Source organism: Lissotriton helveticus, chromosome 6 (genome assembly GCF_964261635.1).
Source record: "Lissotriton helveticus chromosome 6, aLisHel1.1, whole genome shotgun sequence".
Classification (NCBI taxonomy): Eukaryota; Metazoa; Chordata; class Amphibia; order Caudata; family Salamandridae; genus Lissotriton; species Lissotriton helveticus.
Window position 1 is genome coordinate 116,484,872 of NC_136067.1, and position 22,474 is coordinate 116,507,345.

The 22,474-nt window shown below is 50.0% G+C and overlaps 1 protein-coding gene across 4 annotated transcripts in view; it reads right to left on the reverse strand.

Annotated features, from left to right (window-relative positions):
• Positions 1-22,474, reverse strand: part of LOC144762309 (exportin-5-like) — a 949,573-nt gene that overhangs the window by 803,105 nt on the left and 123,994 nt on the right. For 2 of the 4 annotated variants that reach the window (XM_078647462.1, XM_078647460.1), the window contains exon 14: positions 1,679-1,797. In XM_078647462.1, coding sequence (XP_078503588.1) covers positions 1,679-1,797 — 119 coding nt within the window. The remainder of the gene's footprint in view (positions 1-1,678; positions 1,798-22,474) is intronic. The other 2 variants (XM_078647463.1, XM_078647461.1) reach the window with 1 other exon arrangement.

The window sequence follows — 22,474 nt, forward strand, 5'->3', positions numbered from 1 at the left end:
TACACCCCCTTTATAGGACTGCTCCCTATGGGGAGTGGGCATAACGCGGACCTAGAGGTCCTAAATCCACCAAAAACAAGATGGTGAAATATTTCTTTCGAGGAGCACATCAGGCAGCCCACCTTAGAGGTGTGAATAGCCTGGTGGTGCAACATGCCTACTGCATAGCTAATTTCCCTCCTGTCCTGGTGCCAAATGGGCCTCCGGGCAAGTGGTGGCATCTCCCAGGTCTGGGGCAAGCCCGGGTTTCATTACAAAGGGAGCAGGGGCTTTGAAGCCCCTGCTCTTGATATGCTAAATCACTAGATATGCTGCTAGAGGAGGTGTGAATACCTTCCCCAGGAGCAGGCATTGTTTCTGGCCTCAGAGAGCATAGGCTCTCACCTGCAGGGGGTCGGAAACATGTCTGTGGTGACAGGCTGAACGATACCAGTCAGCCAGGACACTAGACAGTGGTAGGTGCCCTCTGGGTGCAAGTCATAATAAATCTTGTACTGGCAACAGTAGAGCTTTACTAAGACAAGGTGTTTGATACCAAACACCAGTATTTTCAGTGAAGACATCATGTAGCTGGGTAAATCATGATGACCACTGCACAGTACAAGTCTTAAGATTACTTTCCTGAGCACTAGCAATATCTGGTAATAGAACTAGACATCACAGGAGTATATATCTGCCCATGCAGATATATCCTCACATATACTATAATGCACCCTGCCCTGGGTCTCTAAGGCCTGCTATAGGGGTGACTTAAATATAGTATCTGCAGTGCACTTTGGCATGGCACAGGATGAGTGTGCCATGTCAGGTTTTCAAGTTGACAGTCTGCATGTAATTTGTATGTGGGTCCTTTAGGGTTGCATAAAACATGCTGCAGCCCTTGGGGACACTCTCAAGAACCCCTGCCCTAGTTACCATTTACTTGGGACTTTTAGGGGTGCCAAAGTCCTTGCCAATTGGGTTACAATTAGATGTTAACTTGCTTTAGGGGAAATCACATTGACACAGAGGTCTGGTTAGCAGGCCTCTCTGCAGTGTCAGAGGTGAAAGCCAGCATCTAGGAGTAAACAATTGGGCAAAAAGTGTGGTGGGGGGGGGGGGGGGGGGACTACAACAAAATTCCAGTTTTCTACACAAAGTTTTATTACAAAACGTGGTACCAGAAGGATGATGAAATTATTGTAGACAGGGCCTCAGCCTGGGAAGCCTACAGTGGGCCCTTTATGCTGTGATCCATGTAGACAAGGAGAGCTTACCTACTGGCTTGAGGAGCTGGACTGGGCCAATCAGGATAATCAAACTAAAGGACCATTTGGATCCAAAGTTCCAGAATCTGTATCCATTACCCATCTTTCAGGCCCTATTGTGAATTTAAATTCTGCAAAAACCATACGACACAAGCGCCTCAACAATCCTCTAGTTGAACCGAATCAAGCCCCTGAGGGTAACACTGGTCATAAGGCGAACAGAGCTCATTGGCTAGTTTTTTCTTTGTACTCAACACATATATTAATCATTACTCAGTCAGGGAGATGACAAGCAGCGTTATCAGAAATTTACAACAGATTAGGACACCAAAGTAGGCTCAAAAGAGTGAGAACATCCACATCATCAGCAAGGCATTTGTGACCTTACACCTGAATTTCCACAAAGGCACAGGACACAACAGAATACATACCTCATTGCTCATTACACGGAAAATCTGGCTAATGGCGCTCTCTGAAAAGAAAGTCATGGCATCCCACTGTATGAAGGAAGGAGAAGAGGCAGTGCACAGACCTTCCACTGTCTTGGCTGCTAGGACATCGAAAATAAAAAAAACATAAGTGGCTCGGCTCAAATATATAACAGATCATGGTGAAAGCAGCTCTAGCAGGCAAAGCATAGCTTTATGTCGCAACAAACGAGGCAAAGTCAGCTAAAGTAAATGGTTCAGATCACAAGCTAAAAAATGGCGAACTAGGATCCATCCAACTGCTGCAAATGCAAGAACACAGTTTGTAGTAAAACATTTCGAATAACAAACATATAATGAATATGCTACTTACCAGTATGCATCTGTTCTCGGCATGTAGGGCTGCTGACATTCATATCTATAGCATAGATCGCCGCCTAGTAATGGGTCCGGATGATTGCACATTGTTGTCCTGGAAGAGTCTTCGAAGTATCACAAGATAGGTGGCTCCTCCCCTGGACTACAGTGCGCATGGGCATCGACTCCATCCCCAGATTGTTTTTAGCCATTGTGGCGAAGATGGAGTGTAACAGTGTGAGCGATGACCATGCTAAGAGTAGGTGTAAATTCTGCAGCCGCTACAGGCGCCGGGGAGGAGGGTGGGCGATATGAATGTCAGCAGCCCTACATGCCAAGAACAGATGCATACTGGTAAGTAGCATATTCAGTTTGAGGCATGTGGGCTGCTAAATTCATATCTATAGCATAGAATAAATAGCAGTCCCTCCATTAACGGCGGCCGCCTGTGCCAGCTGCAGACGTTTGAAAAAGTGTCTTAAGAACAGCCTGCCCTACAGCTGCTTGGAGTGCACATCTACACAGTAGTGTTTAGTAAATGTGTGTGGTGTAGACCATGTGGCTACTCTACAAATATCTTCCAAAGGGATATTACCAAGGAAAGCCATGGAGGCCCCCAACTTACGGGTGGAGTGGGCTCTGGGGGGGACCGTTAAAGTGCGCTTAGCCTTGTGATAGCAAATCTGAATACACTTAACGATCCACCTGGCTATACCTGCTTTGGAAATGGGGTTGCCTTTGTGCTGGGCTGAAAAGGCAACAAAGAGTTGTTGTGTCTTCCTAAATTCTTTGGTCCTATCGATGTAGTACATCAAAGCAAGTTTGACGTCAAGAGTGTGGAGCATTCTTTCAGCCACTGTCTCTGGGTTTTGAAAGAATGCGGGCAGCTCAATGGTCTGATTGACATGGAACTGCGAAACCACTTTAGGAAGAAATTTAGGGTTAGTGCGCAGCACCACCCTGTTGGAGTGAATTTGAATGAATGGCTCTTGTACAGTGAGCGCCTGTAGCTCACTAACACGTCGTAGAGACGTAATGGCAATGAGAAAAGCCACTTTCCACGTTAAGAACTGAATCTCACATGAATGTAGAGGCTCAAAAGGTGGGCCCATCAACCTGGTGAGGACCACATTGAGGTTCCATACAGTAGCTGGCGGGATCCTGGGAGGGATGACCCACTTCAGTCCTTCTAGGAAGGCTTTAATGGCAGGCACTCCGAAAACGGAGAGATGCTGCCTGTTTTGGAGATAAGCCGCTATGGCGGATAAGTGTATCCGAATGGAAGCATATGCTAGATTGCATTTGTAAAGATGTAACAAATAACAGATGATGTTGGGAGTGGATGCATCTAGCGGGTTGATGTTGTGTTCAGTACAGTAAATGACAAACCGCTTCCATTTCGCTGCATAGCAAGCTCTGGTGGTGGGCTTTCTTGCCTCCGGTATGATTTCCATGCATTCAGGAGGCAAGTTAAGGTAGCCAAACTCTAAGACTTCAGGAGCCAGATCGCCAGGTTGAGCTGTTGCGGATCTGGATGCTGAATGTCGCCATGGTTCTGCGTCAAAAGCCTGGGTGTGAGGTGCAGCCTTTGATGCGGTACCACGGAGAGTTCTAGAAACGTGGTGTACCATGGTTGGCGTACCCACGTTGGAGCAACCAGGATGAGTGTCATCGAGTGTTGCCTTAGCTTTCGTGCCACCAGCGGTATGAGAGGTGCTGGGGGAAAAGCATACGCAAATCTGCCTGACCAGTTCATCCATATCGCATTGCCCTGCGACTGTGGGTGAGGGAACCTGGCGGCAAAGCTTTGTCATTTTGCGTTTTCCCTTGTGGCAAACAGGTCCATCTCTGGATGACCCCACTGCTGGAAGTACGGGTGGAGTACTGATGGATGCATCTCCCACTCGTGCATTTGGTGGCTGTACCTGCTGAGCAGATCCGCCATCTGATTGTCCTTGCCCGGGAGGTGTTCCGCCATGAGGAAGATGTTCCTCTGAAAGGCCCACTTCCACATGCTCTGAGCCAGATGAGACAACTGTGGAGAGTGTGTACCTCCCTGCTTTTGAATGTAGTACATGGCCGTCATGTTGTCCGTCCGGATCAACACGACTTTGTTGCACAGATGTACTTTGAATGCCTTCAATGCCATGAAGATTGCCATCAGTTCTAGGTAGTTGATGTGCATCCTCTTTTGCTGCGTTGTCCATAGTCCCTGCACCTATAGTGGAGTACATGAGCTCCCCACCCCTGGAGAGATGCGTCCGTCGTCAGGATAATCTGTGGCACAGGCTCCTGTAACGGCCGGCCCTTGCAAAGGTTGTGTGGATTCCACCAATGCAGAGAGCTGTATGCCCGACCGGTCACCAACACTGGGTCGTTCAACTGTCCTTGAGCCTGCGTCCACTGATGAGCCAAGCATTCCTGGAGCGGACGCATATGTAGCCTCGCGTGCGGGACTATGAAGATGCAGGAGGCCATCATGCCTATCAACTGCATGAACACTCTTGCTGGAAGCGAGTGTTGTGGTCTGAACTTCTGGATCAGTGACTGAATGCTGTCGATCCTCACAGAATTTGGCTGAGCTGTGGCTGCCAGAGTATCGATCGTCGCACCCAGATATTGCCGTACATGGGCTGGCTGAAGGTGCGACTTGGGATAATTCAGTGAGAATCCCAGATCGTGAAGAAGGTGAATGGTGTGGGACATGTTGGCGACGCACTCCTGGGCCGACTTTGCTTGGACAAGCCAGTCGTCCAGATAAGGGTAAACGTGAACGTTCTGCCTCCTGAGGTGCGCAGCTACTGTCGCCAGACATTTTGTGAACACCCTGGGCGCCGTGGTCACCCCGAAAGGTAGGACCTTGAACTGATAATGCCGACCCTGAATAGTGAACCTGAGGTATTTTGTGTGATGGATGCAGTGGAATGTGGAAATAGGCATCCTTGAGATCCAAGGTTGCGAGGAAGTCTCCCTGATTGAGCAACGGGAGAACCTGCTGCAGTGTGAGCATATGGAAGTGTTCTGATAGAATGTACTGATTCAGGGGTCTGAGGTCCAGTATGGGTCTTAGGGACCCGTCCTTTTTTGGGATTAAGAAGTACAGGGAGTACACTCCCGTGCCTTCTTCCTCCCTCGGCAGGAGCTTGATTGCCCCTTTTTGCAGCATGACGAGTACCTCCTGCTGCAATAAGTGCAAATGCTCTGTGGACATAGGACGGTGTTTTGGTGGCATGTTGGGTGGAGTGGATGTTAACTCCAGACAATAACCGAACTGGATAAGTTTCCTGACCGACCTGTCTGTGGTGATGGATTTCCAGACGGGCAGGAACTGCTGGAGTCTCCCCCCCGACAGGTGTAGTATGGTCGGGGGCAGTGACAGGGCGTCACTGTTTGTTGGTGGCGGAGCAGCAGGAGTTGTTGTTTCCACGACCTCTGCCCTTGGTGCTGTTGCCCCGATAGCCGCCTCTACTCTGCTTGGTGTAAGAGGATTGCGCTCCACCTTTATTGTATTGCGTTTGCTGGGACATCTGGCCTCTGGAAACACCTCTATTGCTTGAGCGACGAAAAGTGCTGCCCCGAAACTGCTGGTACTCAAGAGCCCCCATGGATTTTGCAGTTTCGGTACCCTTTTTAGGTCGAAGGCCTAAAAGGCTGCGCTTGCGCAGTCTTAGGCCGGAGATTTAATGACTCTTAGTAGCGCAGAAGGTCCCGCCTCCCTGCCCTGGCTCTCCTTTATTGGCTGGCTTCCTAAACGGAGGCCAGCCATTGGAGGAGAGATGCGTCACTCCAAACAAGCCCCGTCTTTTTCGGATTTGGGGGCGTCATTTTTGATGTTTTTTAGACAGTGACGTTGTCTGTCACTCAGAACATCAAAACCACGCCCACAAACCCAAAAAATCCGGAAGCTTGTGTCCGCCATTTTGGATCCTTCGCAGTGAAGGTAAGATCGTGTCTGTTTCCCTCCGTGCCTTCTTCCCCCTGTCTGTTTCCCGCCCCCCTCCCGCTCTCCGTGTATTTTCGATGTCTCTCCCGCTCTCCGTGTATTTGCGCTGTCCCTCCCGCTCTCCGTGTATTTTCGCTGTCCCTCCCGCTCTCCGTGTATTTGCGCTGTCCCTCCCGCTCTCCGTGTATTTGCGCTGTCCCTCCCGCTCTCCGTGTATTTGCGCTGTTCCTCCCGCTCTCTGCACATTCGTGGAGATGACCGCATGTGCCCTTTTGGAGCCAACTTTGATCATTCTTTAATTAGGAAAGAAGAGAGAACTTTATTTTTCCATTTAAATGATTAAAAAAATCATCAGCTTGTAAGGTGCCAAAACTGGGAAGCAGATGGTCTGAACTCCCACGAGTAGTAGAAATAAAATATGTTTTTATGGTGAACCCGACCATTTAATTAGTCATGAAAATGTAATCAGGTGTCACGGAACATTTATTTTTCTTTCGCAACAGATGAATTGACATGTTTGTTTCCCAGATTTTTTGGTACATCCCCGTCGTCCATATAACAGGCACGCTGCTACTGCATGAGGAACCAAAGTGCCATATTAGAACGTGTTACCCAACAAGTACTAACTCAGGACACTCCTTATCCAACAGAATCAGGGAAAATCGTGAAAGCCTTGACCCAAGAGCAGGACCCACAGCCAGCACCATCACACATTTCTTCGGAAATGCGGTAACGAGGCCAGAATTTAGTTTCACTGCATTTCACTTGTCACTTGTTGTTGCTGCTGCGTGGAGTGCCCGGAGCGGGGGAGACGACGAGGGTTTCAGAGCGTGGCAGAATGAGGGGCCGGAACCGCCGAAGGAATTTCTCCCCTACCCTCCCGCTCGCCACACGAAAGTGGGCCGTGACGGGCGGTGGCAGGCACACACGGTCTTGCGCTGCGGTCCCTGGAACTTCGGCTGGGGTCCGACTGCATTCGACGGCAGAGGAGCTGCAAGGTGGTGGCCGGAGGTTGGTGAAAGATGCGGCGGTCTTGCAGAGTTGTGGATTCCAAACCTGTGAGCTGTGGCATGCGAGAGGGACCCCTACAGAGACATGGGCAGTATGGTAGGAGTGCAAAAATAGAGTGGCGCACAGACTTGCATAAGCGCCGTGTAGTGTGATCTGCGCCCTTCCCCCATGGCTCTGTTGAGACCCTGGAGGTGTGCGGACTGGGCTACGCTGCTGGCATCAAGGCGCAGACTGAGGGGCCAACTGCAGGGAGTCCGGGACTCGTAGACACCTATCGGAAGCTGCGCATATGAGGGGGCACAGCGAGGCATCGACCAATCAGTTTATTAGAGTGTTTGTATGCGTGTGTGGGAGGGAGAGGGGGGGAGGGAGTGACAACGTGGATGTACAAACTCTTAACGAGGGGGCTGTACATGCCCGAGTGTTTCTCAGGCATGTACAGCCCCCTCGTTAAGAGTTTGTACGTCCACGTTGTGTCACTCCCTACCCCCCCCTCCCTCCCACACACACGCATACAAACACTCTAATAAACTGATTGGTCGATGCCTCGCCTAGGTGATCTAATCATAGCCTCTCCGCCCACTCAGCGTGAATGACATCATTTCCCCATGTCCTCCTCTCTTATTCCCTTGTTCCATCATTCCCACTTAAGCGCCCACCCTTCCTTCTTCTGTTTCCCCTCAGCACTTTGAAGAAAAAAACGCAGTCGAGTTATCCAGCATGACATGACTCACAATCTGCGGTTCTGCATCCCTTACTACACCAGTGCTCTCCAAAAGCTGGGGTCTACCAAATAGGCGTTGTTTAATAAATGTAACTACGGTACTTTATAAGCCCCCTCTGTGCCTGACAGGGTAGTTTGTGACTATGTCCCTAACAGAGTGACATGTATCTCTACAATCCGTTGCTTTATAAAGAAGGTTCCTGGTCATGTGGCATTTATATTTTAATGGGCTGGGCAGACTAGCGCTGCATCTGAATCGGGCAGCTTCAGTGCCGTGGTTCCCCAGCGGCCTACGGGAGCTGGGCAGACATTGCGGAGCACGTCTGAGGTAAGATGTGGGCCACTGGCGGGTCGGGCCTGTGTGTGTGTGTGTGTGTGTGTGTGTGTGTGTGTGTGTGTGTGTGATGAGTGCGTGCGGCCTGCAGTGGTGTCTGCCCCCATGTGTGTGCATAATGGGTGTTTGTGGCCTGCAGCGGTGTCTGCCCCCGATGTGTGTGCATGATGGGTGTTTGTGGCCTGCAGCGGTGTCTGCCCCCGATGTGTGTGCATGATCGGTGTTTGTGGCCTGCAGCGGTGTCTGCCCCCGATGTGTGTGCATGATGGGTGTTTGTGGCCTGCAGCGGTGTCTGCCCCGATGTGTGTGCATGATCGGTGTTTGTGGCCTGCAGTGGTGTCTGCCCCCGATGTGTGTGCATTATGGGTGTTTGTGGCCTGCAGTGGTGTCTGCCCCCGATGTGTGTGCATGATGGGTGTTTGTGGCCTGCAGTGGTGTCTGCCCCCGATGTGTGTGCATTTGTTGGCTCACGATTGTCATTTTGTAATGCACCCTTGCTGCCTCTTGTAGTTTGTTGACTCACGATTGGCAGAGCGAGGAGGCAGCGGCTTTCTTGCTGCTCGTGTTGGTGACCCCCTCCTGGCTTCCCCCTCCCCTTGGCGCCGTTTTCTCTACCCCCCCTTGCTCTCCTCACGCAGTGCCATTTATTTATTTATGCCATGTTATATAGCGTGAACTTTACCCGAAGGTGTCAGAGCGCTTCACAATACGGACAGGGCTGACACATGAGACCAATCAAGTGAGCAAAGTCCAAAACAAACGTTACATTAAAGAAGCAAAATTACAATCGTGAGTCAACAAACTACAAGAGGCAGCAAGGGTGCATTACAAAAGTGACAATCGTGAGTCAACAAATACAAGAGGTAGGAAACGGTGCATTACGAAAGTGACAATCGAAAGACCCGACCACCGCATAGTGTGCTGGAGTGCGGCCCACGTCCTGCCTAGCTGCCGCACGCCCCGCGTGGTCCCCGTGCCCACCCCACACGCACGGGCTCCCACTCCGCACCCCGAGCATCCCCACGCCCCTAACCCAGGACTCAGTTGGCACCTCTGCGCCAAGTGGTGCTAACACGCGACCATCGCCCGCCTTTCCCGTACTTCGGAAACAAAATGCTCTCCCCCGACAGCCTCCGACAGCACCTCACATCCCCTGCCATCTTCCGAGCCTCGCCTTCCCCGCAACAGTTCTTTTAGGCTGCCAATGATGCCCTGTACCCCCCAAGACCACCACCAGTCCCCATCCACCAGACCGGCAACCTCCCATCAATGCATCGTGTACGTGTTTTGTCCTAAGCCAATTTAAACTGCTGGCCCTGCATAACGAAAGTCATTTTGAGATATGGAGCCACAAATAGCGTATTTAGAAAAACCATGGTGTTAACCCCATTGGAGCGAAAACTTTCTTCGGCTCGGCGCACCATATGAAAAACACCTCCAAAAGTAATTCACGTCCTCTTGTTATTTGGAGGAAGACTTCCCACTACTGATAATTTCCACGACCATGGAAGTGCCCTCCCAGGGTATTCCTGGGGTTGGAGTGTCTGCCTCTTTGGAGTATTTTCCATGTACTTGTGTTTGGTGCCCTTGCGTAACATGCACACACCACTTTGCCCTTGTAACACACGGTTTTCTACCTCTCACATGTTTTTGGGTCGAGAGCTGTGTGCTCCGCTGTGCACGAAGTGGTTCAGACAGGTATGTATGCTGCTGTTTTGCTGTTAGAGGTAAGCCATTTTGTTTATTTTGCTAATCTTATGTTTATTTCTTTGTTTTTCAGGTTCAATATGGCCCGGGGCGTCTCCGTGCAGCTGTATGTACTGCTGTGCACAAACTGGTCCCGATATGCTGCTCTTTTGCTGTTTGAGGTAATCTATCTTTTTGATTTTGCTAATCTTAGGTTTTTTTCTCTCTTTTCTAGGTACAACATGGCCCGTGTCGTCTCAGTGCAGCTGTGTGCACTGCTGTGCACAAAGTGGTTCAGACAGGTATGTATGCTGCTGTTTTTCAGTTAAGGTAAGGCATTTTGTTTATTTTGCTAATCTTATGTTTATTTCTTTGTTTTTCAGGTCCAATATGGCGCGTGGCGTCTCCGTGCAGCTGTGTGCACTGCTGTGCACGAAGTGGTTTAGACAGGTATGTATGCTGCTGTTTTGCTGTTGGAGGTAAGCCATTTTGTTTATTTTGCTAATCTTATGTTTATTTCTATCACTCACTGCTGCACTCTCTCCTCAGCCTCTTACTGCACCATCCCTTCACTCTCAGCTCCACTATACCGTCTCTTCACTGTTGCACTATCCTCAGTCTCTCACTGCACCATCCTTTCACTGCTGCACTCTCTCCTCAGCCTCTCCCTGCACCATCCTTTCACTGATGCACTCTCTCCTCAGCCTCTCCCTCCACTGTCCCTTCACTGATGCACTCTCCTCAGCCTCTCCCTGCACCGTCCCTTCACTGATGCACTCTCTGCTCAGCCCCCCATTGCATCGTCGCCTTAACTGCTGCACTCTCCTCAGCCTCTCCCTGCACCGTCCCTTCACTGATGCACTCTCTGCTCAGCCCCCCATCCAGACTGCAGCCCTCACTCCTCCACTGCACCATCACTCACTGCTGCACTCTCTTCAGTCTCTCACTGCACCATCCCTTCACTGCTGCACTCTCTTCAGTCTCTCACTGCACCATCCCTTCAATGCTGCACTCTCTCCTCAGCCTCTCCCTGCACCGTCCCTTCACTGATGCACTCTCTCCACAGCCCCTCCCTGCACCGTCCCTTCACCGCTGCACTCTCTGCTCAGCCTCTCCCTGCACCGTCCATTCACTGATGCACTCTCTGCTCAGCCTCCCATTGCATCGTCCCTTCACTGCTGCACTCTCTTCAGCCTCTCCCTGCACCGTCTCTTCACTGGTGCACTCTCCTCAGTCTCTCACTGCACCATCCCTTCACTGCAGCCTCTCCCTGCGCCATCGCTTCACTCTGTGCTCAGCCCCCCATCCAGGCTGCAGCCCTCACTCCTCCACTGCACCATCACTCACTGCTGCACTCTCTCTCAGCCTCTCACGGTACTGTCCCTTCACTGCTGCACTCTCCTCTGTCTCTCACTGCACCATCCTTTCACTGCTACACTCTCTCCTCAGCCTCTCCCTGCACCATCCCTTCACTGATGCACTCTCTCCTTAGCCTCTCCCTGCACCGGCCCTTCACTGATGCACTCTCTCCTCAGCCTCTCCCTGCACCGTCCCTTTATTGCTGCACTCTCTCCTTAGCCTCTCCTTGCACCGTCCCTTCACTGCTGCACTCTCCTCAGCCTCTCCTTGCACCGTCCCTTCACTGATGCACTCTCTGCTCAGCCCCCCATTGCATCGTCCCTTCACTGCTGCACTCTCCTCAGCCTCTCCCTGCACCATCCCTCCACTGACGCACTCTCTGCTCAGCCCCCCATTGCATTGTCCCTTCATTGCTGCACTCTCTGCTCAGCCCCGCCCCCCATCCAGGCTGCAGCCCTCACTCCTCCACTGCACCATCACTCACTGCTGCACTCTCTCCTCAGCCTCTTACGGTACCGTCCCTTCACTCTCTCCTCAGCTCCACTATACCGTCCCTTTCAAACTCTCTCTCTCACTACCTCACTATCTCTCACACTACTACACTATCTCTCATTCACTCTCTCTCTACCTCAATCTCTACCTCACTACTCAACTCTCTCTTTCTCACAGCATCACAATATCACTACCACAGTAACTATCTCTCTAACACACTACTTCACAACTTCACTCTCTCTATCTCACTACCTCACCCTCTCTACATCACTACCTCACTCTATCTATTACTATCTCACTATCTCACTGCCTCACTATCTCATGACACTCTCAAAAATTCACTACAACACTCTCTCACTACCTCACAACTTCACTCTCTAACTCACTGCTTCACTCTCTCTCTCTAACTCACTGCCTCACTCTCTCTCTATCTCACTACCTCACACTCTCTCTATATACTACCTCACTCTATTTCTATCTCACTATCTCTCTCACTATATCACGACACTCTCTAAAGTTCACTACATCACTCTCTCACTACCACACAACTTCACTCTCTCTTTAACTCACTACTTCACTCTCTCTCTATCTCACTACCGCACTCTCTCTCTCTCTCTCAAATACACTAACTCACTTTCACTCTCTCATACACTACCTCACTCTCTCTCTAGCTCACTACTTCACAACATCTCTCTGTTTCTATCTCAATACAGCACAACTCTCACCCTCACTACCTCATTCTTTCACTACCTCACTCTCTCTCACTACCTCACTCTATATCTACTTCACTCTCCAACAAAACAAAAATAACTACATCACTACTCAAATTATATCTATAACACTATCTCACTCTCTCTCTCACTAACTCTCTCCATAACATCACTATCTATTTCCATATCACTCTCACTACCTAACTATAACACAAGTCACTCACTCAAAAAATAACTACAACACTCTCTCGCTGACTCACTCTCTATCTCACTAGCTCACAAGTTCACTCTCTCTCTCCAACTCACTACGTCACTCTCTCTTTCTATCTCACTAAGTCACTTTCACTCTCTTACACTACCTCAGGCCTTCTCTATCTCACTATGTCACAACATCACTCATTGTTTCTATCTCACTACCACTAAAAAACACTCTCCATCACTAACTCACTCTTTCACTACCTCACTCTCTCTGTCTCACTCTATCTACCTCACTCTCTCACTACCTCACTCTCTCTATTTCTATCTCACTAAGTCACTTTCACTCTCTTTCACTACCTCACTCTCTGTCTCTGTTTTCGTTCAGAGGTAAGCCATTTTGGTTTTTTTTGCTAATCTTATGTTTATTCTCTCTTTTCTAGGTTCAACATGGCCCGTGGCGATTCCCTTCAGCGATGTGCACCGCTGTGCACGGAGTTGTTCAGACAGGTATGTATGTTGATTTTAGTTTATGTTAGAGGTAAGGCATATTTTTATTTTTACACTGCACTGTCCTTTTACTGCTGCACTCTCTCCTCAGCCTCTCCCTGCGCCATCGCTTCACTGCTGCACTCTCTGCTCAGCCCCCCCATCCAGGCTGCAGCCCTCACTCCTCCACTGCACCATCACTCACTGCTGCACTCTCTCCTCAGCCTCTCACGTTACCATCGCTTCACTGATGCACTCTCCTCAGCCTCTTACTGCACCATCCCTTCACTCTCTCCTCAGCTCCACTATACCGTCTCTTCCCTGTTGCACTCTCCTCAGTCTCTCACTGCACCATCCTTTCACTGCTGCACTCTCTCCTCAGCCTCTCCCTGCACCATCCTTTCACTGATGCACTCTCTCCTCAGCCTCTCCCTGCACTGTCCCTTCACTGATGCACTCTCCTCAGCCTCTCCCTGCACCGTCCCTTCACTGATGCACTCTCTCCTCAGCCTCTCCCTGCACTGTCCCTTCACTGCTGCACTCTCCTCAGCCTCTCCCTGCACCGTCCCTTCACTGATGCACTCTCTGTTCAGCCCCCCATTGCATCGTCCCTTCACTGCTGCACTTTCCTCAGCCTCTCACTGCACCATCGCTTCACTGCAGCACTCTCTTCTCAGCCTCTCCCTGCGCCATCGCTTCACTCTCTGCTCAGCCCCCCCATCCAGGCTGCAGCCCTCACTCCTCCACTGCACCATCACTCACTGCTGCACTCTCTCTCAGCCTCTCACGGTACTGTCCCTTCACTGATGCACTCTCTCCACAGCCCCTCCCTGCACCGTCCCTTCACTGCTGCACTCTCTGCTCAGCCTCTCCCCTGCACCGTCCATTCACTGATGCACTCTCTGCTCAGCCTCCCATTGCATCGTCCCTTCACTGCTGCACTCTCTTCAGCCTTTCCCTGCACCATCCCTTCACTGCTGCACTCTCTCCTCAGCCTCTCCCTGCACCATCCCTTTACTGATGCACTCTCTCCTTAGCCTCTCCTTAGCCTCTCCTTGCACCGTCCCTTCACTGCTGCACTCTCCTCAGCCTCTCACTGCACTGTCACTTCACTGCTGCACTAACTCCTCCTCCTCCCCACTGCACCGTCCCTTCACTGCTGCACTCTCCTCAGCCTCTCACTGCATTATCCCTTCACTGCTACACTCTCTCCTCAGTCCCACTGCACCGTCCCTTCACTGCTGCACTCTATGCTCAGCCCCCCACTGCACCGTCCTTTTACTGCTGCACTCTCTGCTCAGCCCCCCACTGCACCGTCCTTTTACTGCTGCACTCTCCTCAGCTTCTCCCTGCACCGTCCCTTCACTGCTGCACTCTCTGCTCAGCCTCTCCCTGCACTGTCCCTTCACTGATGCACTCTCTCCTCAGCCTCTCCCTGCACTGTCCCTTCACTGCTGCACTCTCCTCATCCTCTCCTTGCACCGTCCCTTCACTGATGCACTCTCTGCTCAGCCCCCCATTGCATCGTCCCTTCCCTGCTGCACTCTCCTCAGCCTCTCCCTGCACCATCCATTCACTGACGCACTCTCTGCTCAGCCCCCCATTGCATCGTCCCTTCATTGCTGCACTCTCTGCTCAGCCCCGCCCCCCATCCAGGCTGCAGCCCTCACTCCTCCACTGCACCATCACTCACTGCTGCACTTTCTCCTCGGCCTCTTTTGGTACCGTCCCTTCACTGATGCACTCTCCTCAGCCTCTCACTGCACCATCCCTTCACTCTCTCCTCAGCTCCACTATACCGTCCCTTCGAACTCTCTCTCTATCACTACCTCACTCTCTCTATCACTACCTCACTCTCTCTTTCACTAACTCACTATCTCTCTCACTACCTCACTATCTCTCACACTACTACACTATCTCTCATTCACTCTCTCTCTACCTCAATCTCTACCTCACTACTCAACTCTCTCTTTCTCACAGCATCACAATATAACTACCACAGGAACTATCTCTCTATCTCACTACCTCACTCTCTCTACATCACTACCTAACTCTATCTATTACTATCTTACTATCTCATTCTCACTGCCTCACTATATCATGACACACTCTCTCAAATTCACAACACTCTCTCACTACCTCACAACTTCACTCTCTCTCTCTAACTCACTGCTTCACTCTCTCTATCTCAATACCTCACACTCTCTCTATATACTACCTCACTCTATTTCTATCTCACTATCTCTCTCACTATATCACGAAACACTCTCTCTAAAGTTCACTACATCACTCTCACTACCCCACAACTTCACTCTCTATCTCACTACCGCACTCTCTCTCTCAAATACACCAACTCACTTTTACTCTCTCATACACTACCTCACTCTAGCTCACTACTTCACAACATCGCTCTGTTTCTATCTCAATACAGCACAACAACTCTCACCCTCACTACCTCATTCTTTCACTACCTCACTCTATATCTCTCACTACCTCACTCTATATCTACTTCACTCTCCCACAAAACAAAAATAACTACATCACTACTCAAGTTAAATCTATAACACTATCTCTCTCTCTCTCTCTCTCAGTAACTCTCTCCATAACATCACTCTATTTCGATATCACTCTCACTACCTAACTATAACACAAGTCACTCACTCAAAAAATAACTACAACACTCTCTCACTGACTCACTCTCTATCGCACTAGCTCACAAGTTCACTCTCTCTCCAACTCACTACGTCACTCTGTATCTCACTAATTCACTCTCTCTCTATTTCTATCTCACTAAGTCACTTACACTCTCTCTTAAACTACCTCAATCCTTCTCTCAAACTACCTAAATCCTTCTCTATCTCACTACGTCACAACATCACTCATTGTTTCTATCTCACTACCACCAAAAATCACTCTCCATCACTAACTCACTCTTTCACTACCTCACTCTCTCTGTCTCACTCTATCTACCTCACTCTCTCTCACTACCTCACTCTCTCTATTTCTACCTCACAAAGTCACTTTCACTCTCTTTCACTACCTCACTCTCTCTCTCTCACTACCTCACAAACTCACTCACTGTTTCTATCTCACTACCTCAGAACATCCCTCTACCTCACTCTTTCACTACCTCACTTTCTCTGTCTCTCACTCTCCATCTACCTCTCTCACTACATAACTCTCTACCTCACTACTCCACTCTATCTCACTACCTCAACTTCTCTCTCTCAAAACATCACTACCTCACTCTCTAGCTCACAACTTCACTCTCTTTCTCTAACTCACTACCTCAATCACTCTCTATCTCACTACCTCACTCTTTCTATCTCACTAACTCACTTTCACTCTCTTTCACTACCTCTTTCTCTATCTCACTACATCACAACATCACTCTATGCTTATATCTCACTACCTCACAACATCCCTCTCCACCTCACTCTTTACTACCTCACTCTCTATCTCACTACCTCACTCTCTCTCACTACCTCACTCTCTCTCTATTTCAATACCTCACTCGCTCTCTCTATCTCACTACCTCACTCTCTCTCTGCTAATGCAATAGGTATCACATATGCAAAAAACAAAGCTAATGCCAATACAAATGACAATGCCATTTATTTAGGGATACAAAAAAGATTAAAAAAATAATGAGCAATTCTAATAGCTCTACCTATAATATTGCCGAGACCATTGCATTGTAAATGCTTGTTTATCTTTTCTAAGGTGGTATCCACTTCAGGACCAAATAACCTATCTGGGTTTACGGGCTGATTGAGGATGGTGGTCTGTATCTCCGGCTTGAAACCGGAGATTCTGAGCCAGGCCTGGCGTCTCAACATGACACTGGTGTTAATGGCTCTGGCCGCGGTGTCCGCCACGTCCAGTGCACATTTAATAGAAGCGTTGGAGATAAGCTTCTCTTCCTGAATAAGCATCTCAGCTGCCTCCTTATACTGATCTGGAAGATGTTGTAACAGGGTCTCTAGTGTGTCATAGTGTGCCCTGTCATATCTGGCCAGTAGTGCCTGAGTGTTAGAGACACGCCAGACATTGGCCGCTTGAGCCGCCACCCTCTTCCCTGATGCCTCCAGCACTTTAGATTCCTTGTCAGGGGGAGGAGCATCACCAGTGGTCTGCGAGTTCGCCCTCTTCCGGGCATTAGAAACGACCAGAGAGTCCAATGGCAACTGGCCTTTGATGTAGGTGGGGTCGCCAGGTGCCGGCCTATATTTCTTTTCAATCCTAGGGTTGATCACCCTGGCCCGTGTGGGTTCCTTAAAAATGTCTGCAGCATGTTTTAGAACCCCTTTCAGCATGGGTAGTGTCTTGACAGTCTTTTCTGCCGTGGAAAAGGTATCAAAGAGGAAGTCCACTTCGATAGGGTCAGCATGCAGCTGGACGCCGTGGGTTTTAGCCGCCCTCTCAATTAGAGCATTAAATGCCGCAGAATCCTCAGTAACAGAGGTTTTGACATTGTACACCTGAGGGTCCTGGGCAGTTTGCGGATCCCCTGGGTCCCCTGCATCTGCCCATGAGTCTTGGTGATCCTCAGGATCAGTGTTGGCAGGAAAGTTATACTCCTCGTCCTCACCTTCTCCACCCTCCACATCTGAATAAGTGGGCGAGGGTGTAGCCACTCGTGGAGTCCGTGGAGCAAGAGGCTCCACCAGAACAGGGGAGTCAACAGCAGGCTTCTTGCGCTTCAAAGGAATCGTGTAGGACTCCAAAGGCTGGGTTGCCGTGATCTTCCTCTTGTAGAGGGTCAGTTTCCCGGTGTCGGCGTCGATAAAGTGTTCCGACTGCTCCTCCACCGAGGGTTGTCGAGGTTTCAAGCTCCCAAGCGGCTGAGAAGGCTTCGACGCCGTAGACACTTGGACGGGCGCTTTGGTGACCGACCGTGGTGCGAAGGCCTTTGGTGCTACCTTCGGCGGCAAAGTAAACAGGAGTGGCGTCGAAGACTTTGGCGTTGTGGCAGCTGGCTTCGCGGTGGAAGCATCCTTCGGCACGGCCGCGGAAGCCTTGTTCCTGATGCGTTGTAGAGAGTCCGACACCTGCTTCGTAAAGGAAGCGGACGGTTTCGTCGACCCGACAGACGTCTTCGGTCCACCTGCGAGTGAAGACTCGAGCGTCGATGCCTTGTTCTTATCCGGCCGAGGCACAGGAGCAGCCCTCTTCGGCACACTGTGCCCTTCTTCCGCGCCGACGGCCTTCGGCGCCGACGTTGTCTTGTCGGTGGACTTGAGTACTGGGTGCGGGGCCCCAGTCTTCGGTTCGACGCCTTTGGCCGATTTTGGCTCGATGTCTTGACCGACTTTGACTCGGCGCCCTTGACCGACTTTGGCTTGGCGACCTTGGTCGACTTCCCCGGGTCGACGGCCTTCTTCGGTTTCGGCTGCCCCGACGTGTCTGAAGACGAGGAGGCGGCCGGAGGGACAGACGTCTTTTGTTTCGACGTCGTCTCTATTAGTTTTGTTTTCGTCGACACCGAAGGTTTCGGTTTCAGTTTCGTTTTGACCAACGTAGGCTCCGCAGAAGTGTCCGTAGCCGGGCCCGTAGGCGAGGCCGTGGATTTGGGTGGAAGGTCTTGGGTAAGGCCGTGTGGCGATCCCTCGACCTGAGCCTTAGTAATTGTTCGTTCGGGGCTTACCTCTTCACATGAGCTATCTTCTGTGGCCCCGTAGGCCTCATTGTCGTCTCCTACCTCGTCGACGACTTCTTCCTCGACCACTTCGACATCCGCGTCGTATTCGTAGTCGATCTCCTCCGCCGGAGGGGAAATCCGCATATGAACTTCCTGTTAGTCTGCTTCTTCGCTGTCGAAGATGTCCACCGGTGCCGGGGCAGACTGCCGGGCCTCCTGGCGCGCCACGCGCCGAAGTCGAATCGTCTTCTTCGATCGAAACCTGGAACAAGCCATACAGTTGGCTTCATCGTGGTCCGGCGACAGGCACTTGTTGCACACTGGGTGGACGTCGATGTGTGGGTACTTGGATCCGCACACGGGACATTTCTTGAACGGACTCCGTTCCATGATGTGTCGTCGAAAGTCTTGCTGTGTCGACTGGGCCTCGAGCACCGAAGAGTCACGCGACTCCTCTGGACGTCCGACTCGGGAACTGAGCCGGAATAGAGCTGGGCACCGAACGCAAAACAATACCGACGGTATAGGAAAAAAAGGCCTTCAGGCCTTAAGAAAAGTTTATATCGATTCCGAACTGGAGATGTCGAATATACATCCGAACCCAATGGCGGAAAAAAACAATCTGGGGATGGAGTCGATGCCCATGCGCACTGTAGTCTAGGGAGGAGCCACCTATCTCATGATACTTCGAAGACTCTTCCAGGACAACAATGTGCAATCATCCGGACCCAACACTAGGCGGCGATCTATGCTATAGATATGAATTCAGCAGCCCACATGCCTCGAACACAGAAATCGTGGAAAACTAGATTTGCAGGGTTTTTTTTTGGGCCAGGTGTGTTCAGTTCAAGATTATTAGGGCTATCAGCTCTGGAGGTTGCAGAGGTTTCCCTATTTGGGGTATCTGTTTAATTGGATCCCATATTGTGGGCCATTTTAACAAAACTATGGATAATGAACATACTGGTGTGCCCATCGGGTCCATACCTCTTCTATGCCTGCTCTATATCAATATGTTGAAGCAACCACCAGTTAGCCCTCTAGTTCGGATCTCACTACTATTGAGATTTATAAACAGTAGCACAGTAGTATCTACAGTGATTTAAAAAAAAACAGTGTCTATTGCAATTCATTGCCATCCACTCAAGATTAAATCACCTCCTTGGCCCTTTTCTGGGGTCCCAGGACAGAGGTTACAGGTAAGTAGAATGGTCAAGTAGCACCTTTAGTCACTTGGGAATCTCAGGATAGTGGTGCTGAGCAGCCAAGAATTGCTCCAGCAGGTAATGCAGGGTTAAAAAAAACAGAAAAAAAAAACCAAAAACAGTACGATACCCACGACTTCCAGCAGACTGTACGATAGAAATAGCTAAGGAGGGGTTCAGGTATTTGGGAGTTTTTATTACGTTGGTCCCCGCCCTTTTCCACAATAATAACTTGGCACTCCCGTTGGCTAGGCTGAGATCAGAGGTAAAACACTGGAGATCTCTACCCCTGTCATTGGTGGGACGAGCTGCCCTTTTTAAAATGCTGGCGCTTCCGTGTTTCCTATATATTCTTCAAAACTGCCCACGTCACATTCCGGACACTTATTTTGCAGTCGTGGAAAGAGAAATCTGTACGCTGCTATGGGATGGGAAGGCCCCTAGAGTGGCACTGAAAAAGTTGACCAAAAGTTGGTATTCTGAACTAAGAAATGTCTGGCTGGTACCGCTCTTCAAAATATATGGGCTAAGACAATGCCGTCCTGCTTTTTTAAAACTTCAATTACTGGATAATGAGCATATAGTATGGAGACTTGCCATGTTTTTAAAGAGAGTATTTTATCTAAGGAGAAATTTAATTACTACTGTTGATTCATAATTTTTGTCTGAATGGTTTTTTTAATCCCTCATGAAATAATATTGCTGCTACTCTAATTTTTTTATTCAATTGATTGCAATGTAATAGCGATTTTTAATTTGTGCTTTTAGGATGGTAAATTTGTAACAATCGAATAAAGCTTTATAAAGAAAAGAAAGAATCCTAGGTGGGACAGTCCGGGGGCTAAGCCAAAGCAGATTGTGGAGTCCTCGCTGGGAGCTCACGACTTGCGGGGATCTGGTGTCCTGGTCAGAAACGAATAGTTTTCTTACCTGTCGGTGTAGTTTTGCAGCTTGAAGATCTTTCTGGATTCACTATGCTGTGCATTATTCCGCGGTCTTGTGGTTGGGTCCGGATTCGTAGTCTTTTCTTTGTTTTTTTTTTGGTTTTTCTTAGCCCAGGTGGGCGTCGGCGTCACACCCCCTTGGGTGTATTTCCGGTGACGTCGGCATGCTTCCTGCGTAAGCTCCCACTCTTGGGCGCCATCTTCAGGTGCTGTAGCACCTTCTGTCCCACTTGAGCTTCCTTGTTCATTTGTATGTCCACACAGTAGTGCTTCGTGAACGTGTGCACCGAAGCCCATGTTGCCGCCAGGCATATGTCCTCTATGGGTGTGTTAGCCAGGAAGGCTATTGTAGCGCCCTTCTTCCTGGTGGAGTGGGCACGTGTCCCCTCTGCCAGTTCTTGTCCTGCACGCTTGTGGCAGAGTTGAATTGTCTGTGCGATCCATCGTGCAATGGTCTTTTTGGTTACTGCTTTCCCCATGAAGCTGTTTGCGAATGACACAAAAAACTGTTTTGTTTTCCTGTGTCCCTTTGTCCTTTCAATGTAGTGCATGACTGCCCTTCTGGCGTCCAGGGTGTGCAGAGCTCGCTCTGCGCTAGTTGTTGGTTTTTGGAAAAAACTCGGTATCTGTATAGACTGGTTCATGTGAAATTTGGATACCACCTTCGGCATGAAGTGTGGGTCAGTCCTCATCACAACTCTATCGTTGTGTATTTGTATGTAGGGTTCTTGTAGCGTCAGCGCTTGAAGCTCGCTTACTCTGCGTAAGGACGTTATTGCAACCAGGAAGGCTGTTTTCATAGTTAGCATCTTTAGGGAGACCTTGTGAAGTGGTTCAAAGGGCTCTTTCATGAGTTCCGTTAGGACTGTGTTCAAGTTCCATGCAGGTGGCGGCACCCGCTTGGGTGGTGCGATCCTTTTCGCTCCTTCTAGGAATCTCTTCACCACTTGTGATGTGAAGAAGCTCCTGCACGTTTCTCCCCTTGTGTAGGCGACTATCGCTGCCAAGTGAACTCTTAAGGAGGATGAGCTAAGGTTCTTCTCCAGCAAGTGCGTCAGGTACCTTAGCACTGTGGAGTCCCTCTTCATTTTATTGTGGAGTCTTTCCTGTCTGCACCATATTGTGAATCTTTTCCATTTCGCAACGTAGCACTTTCGAGTGCTGGGCCTTCGTGCCTCCCGAAGTACCCTCAGGGTGCTTTCTGGTAGTCTCAAATGTGCGAACTCTATGTCCTCAGGAGCCACGCCACTAGGCTCATGCTCTCTGGCTCTGGATGTAGTACCTCTCCGTTCTGCATGGAGAGTAGGTCTTTCCTCCTGCTGAATCTGTGGGGTGCACACTGTGTCATCTCCATGATCTGCGAGTACCATGTCTGCCTCGCCCACTGTGGTGCGACCAGTATCAGCGTCATGTTGCTCGCTCTGCACTTGCTCAGCACTCTGTGCATCAGTGGTATCGGGGGAAAGGCGTAAGCAAATGTCCCTGACCAATCTATCCATAGGGCATTCCCCAGTGACCCCTCCTCGGGCTGCCTGGATGCGAAGTTTTGGCATTTTGCATTCTGGCGTGTGGCAAACAGGTCCACCGATGGTGTCCCCCACCTGTCGAACAGGTACCTTGTCTCCTGAGCATTGAGCTCCCACTCGTGGGATGCCGATGTCTGTCTGCTGAGCCAATCGGCTTGTATGTTGTCCTTCCCTGGTAGGTGT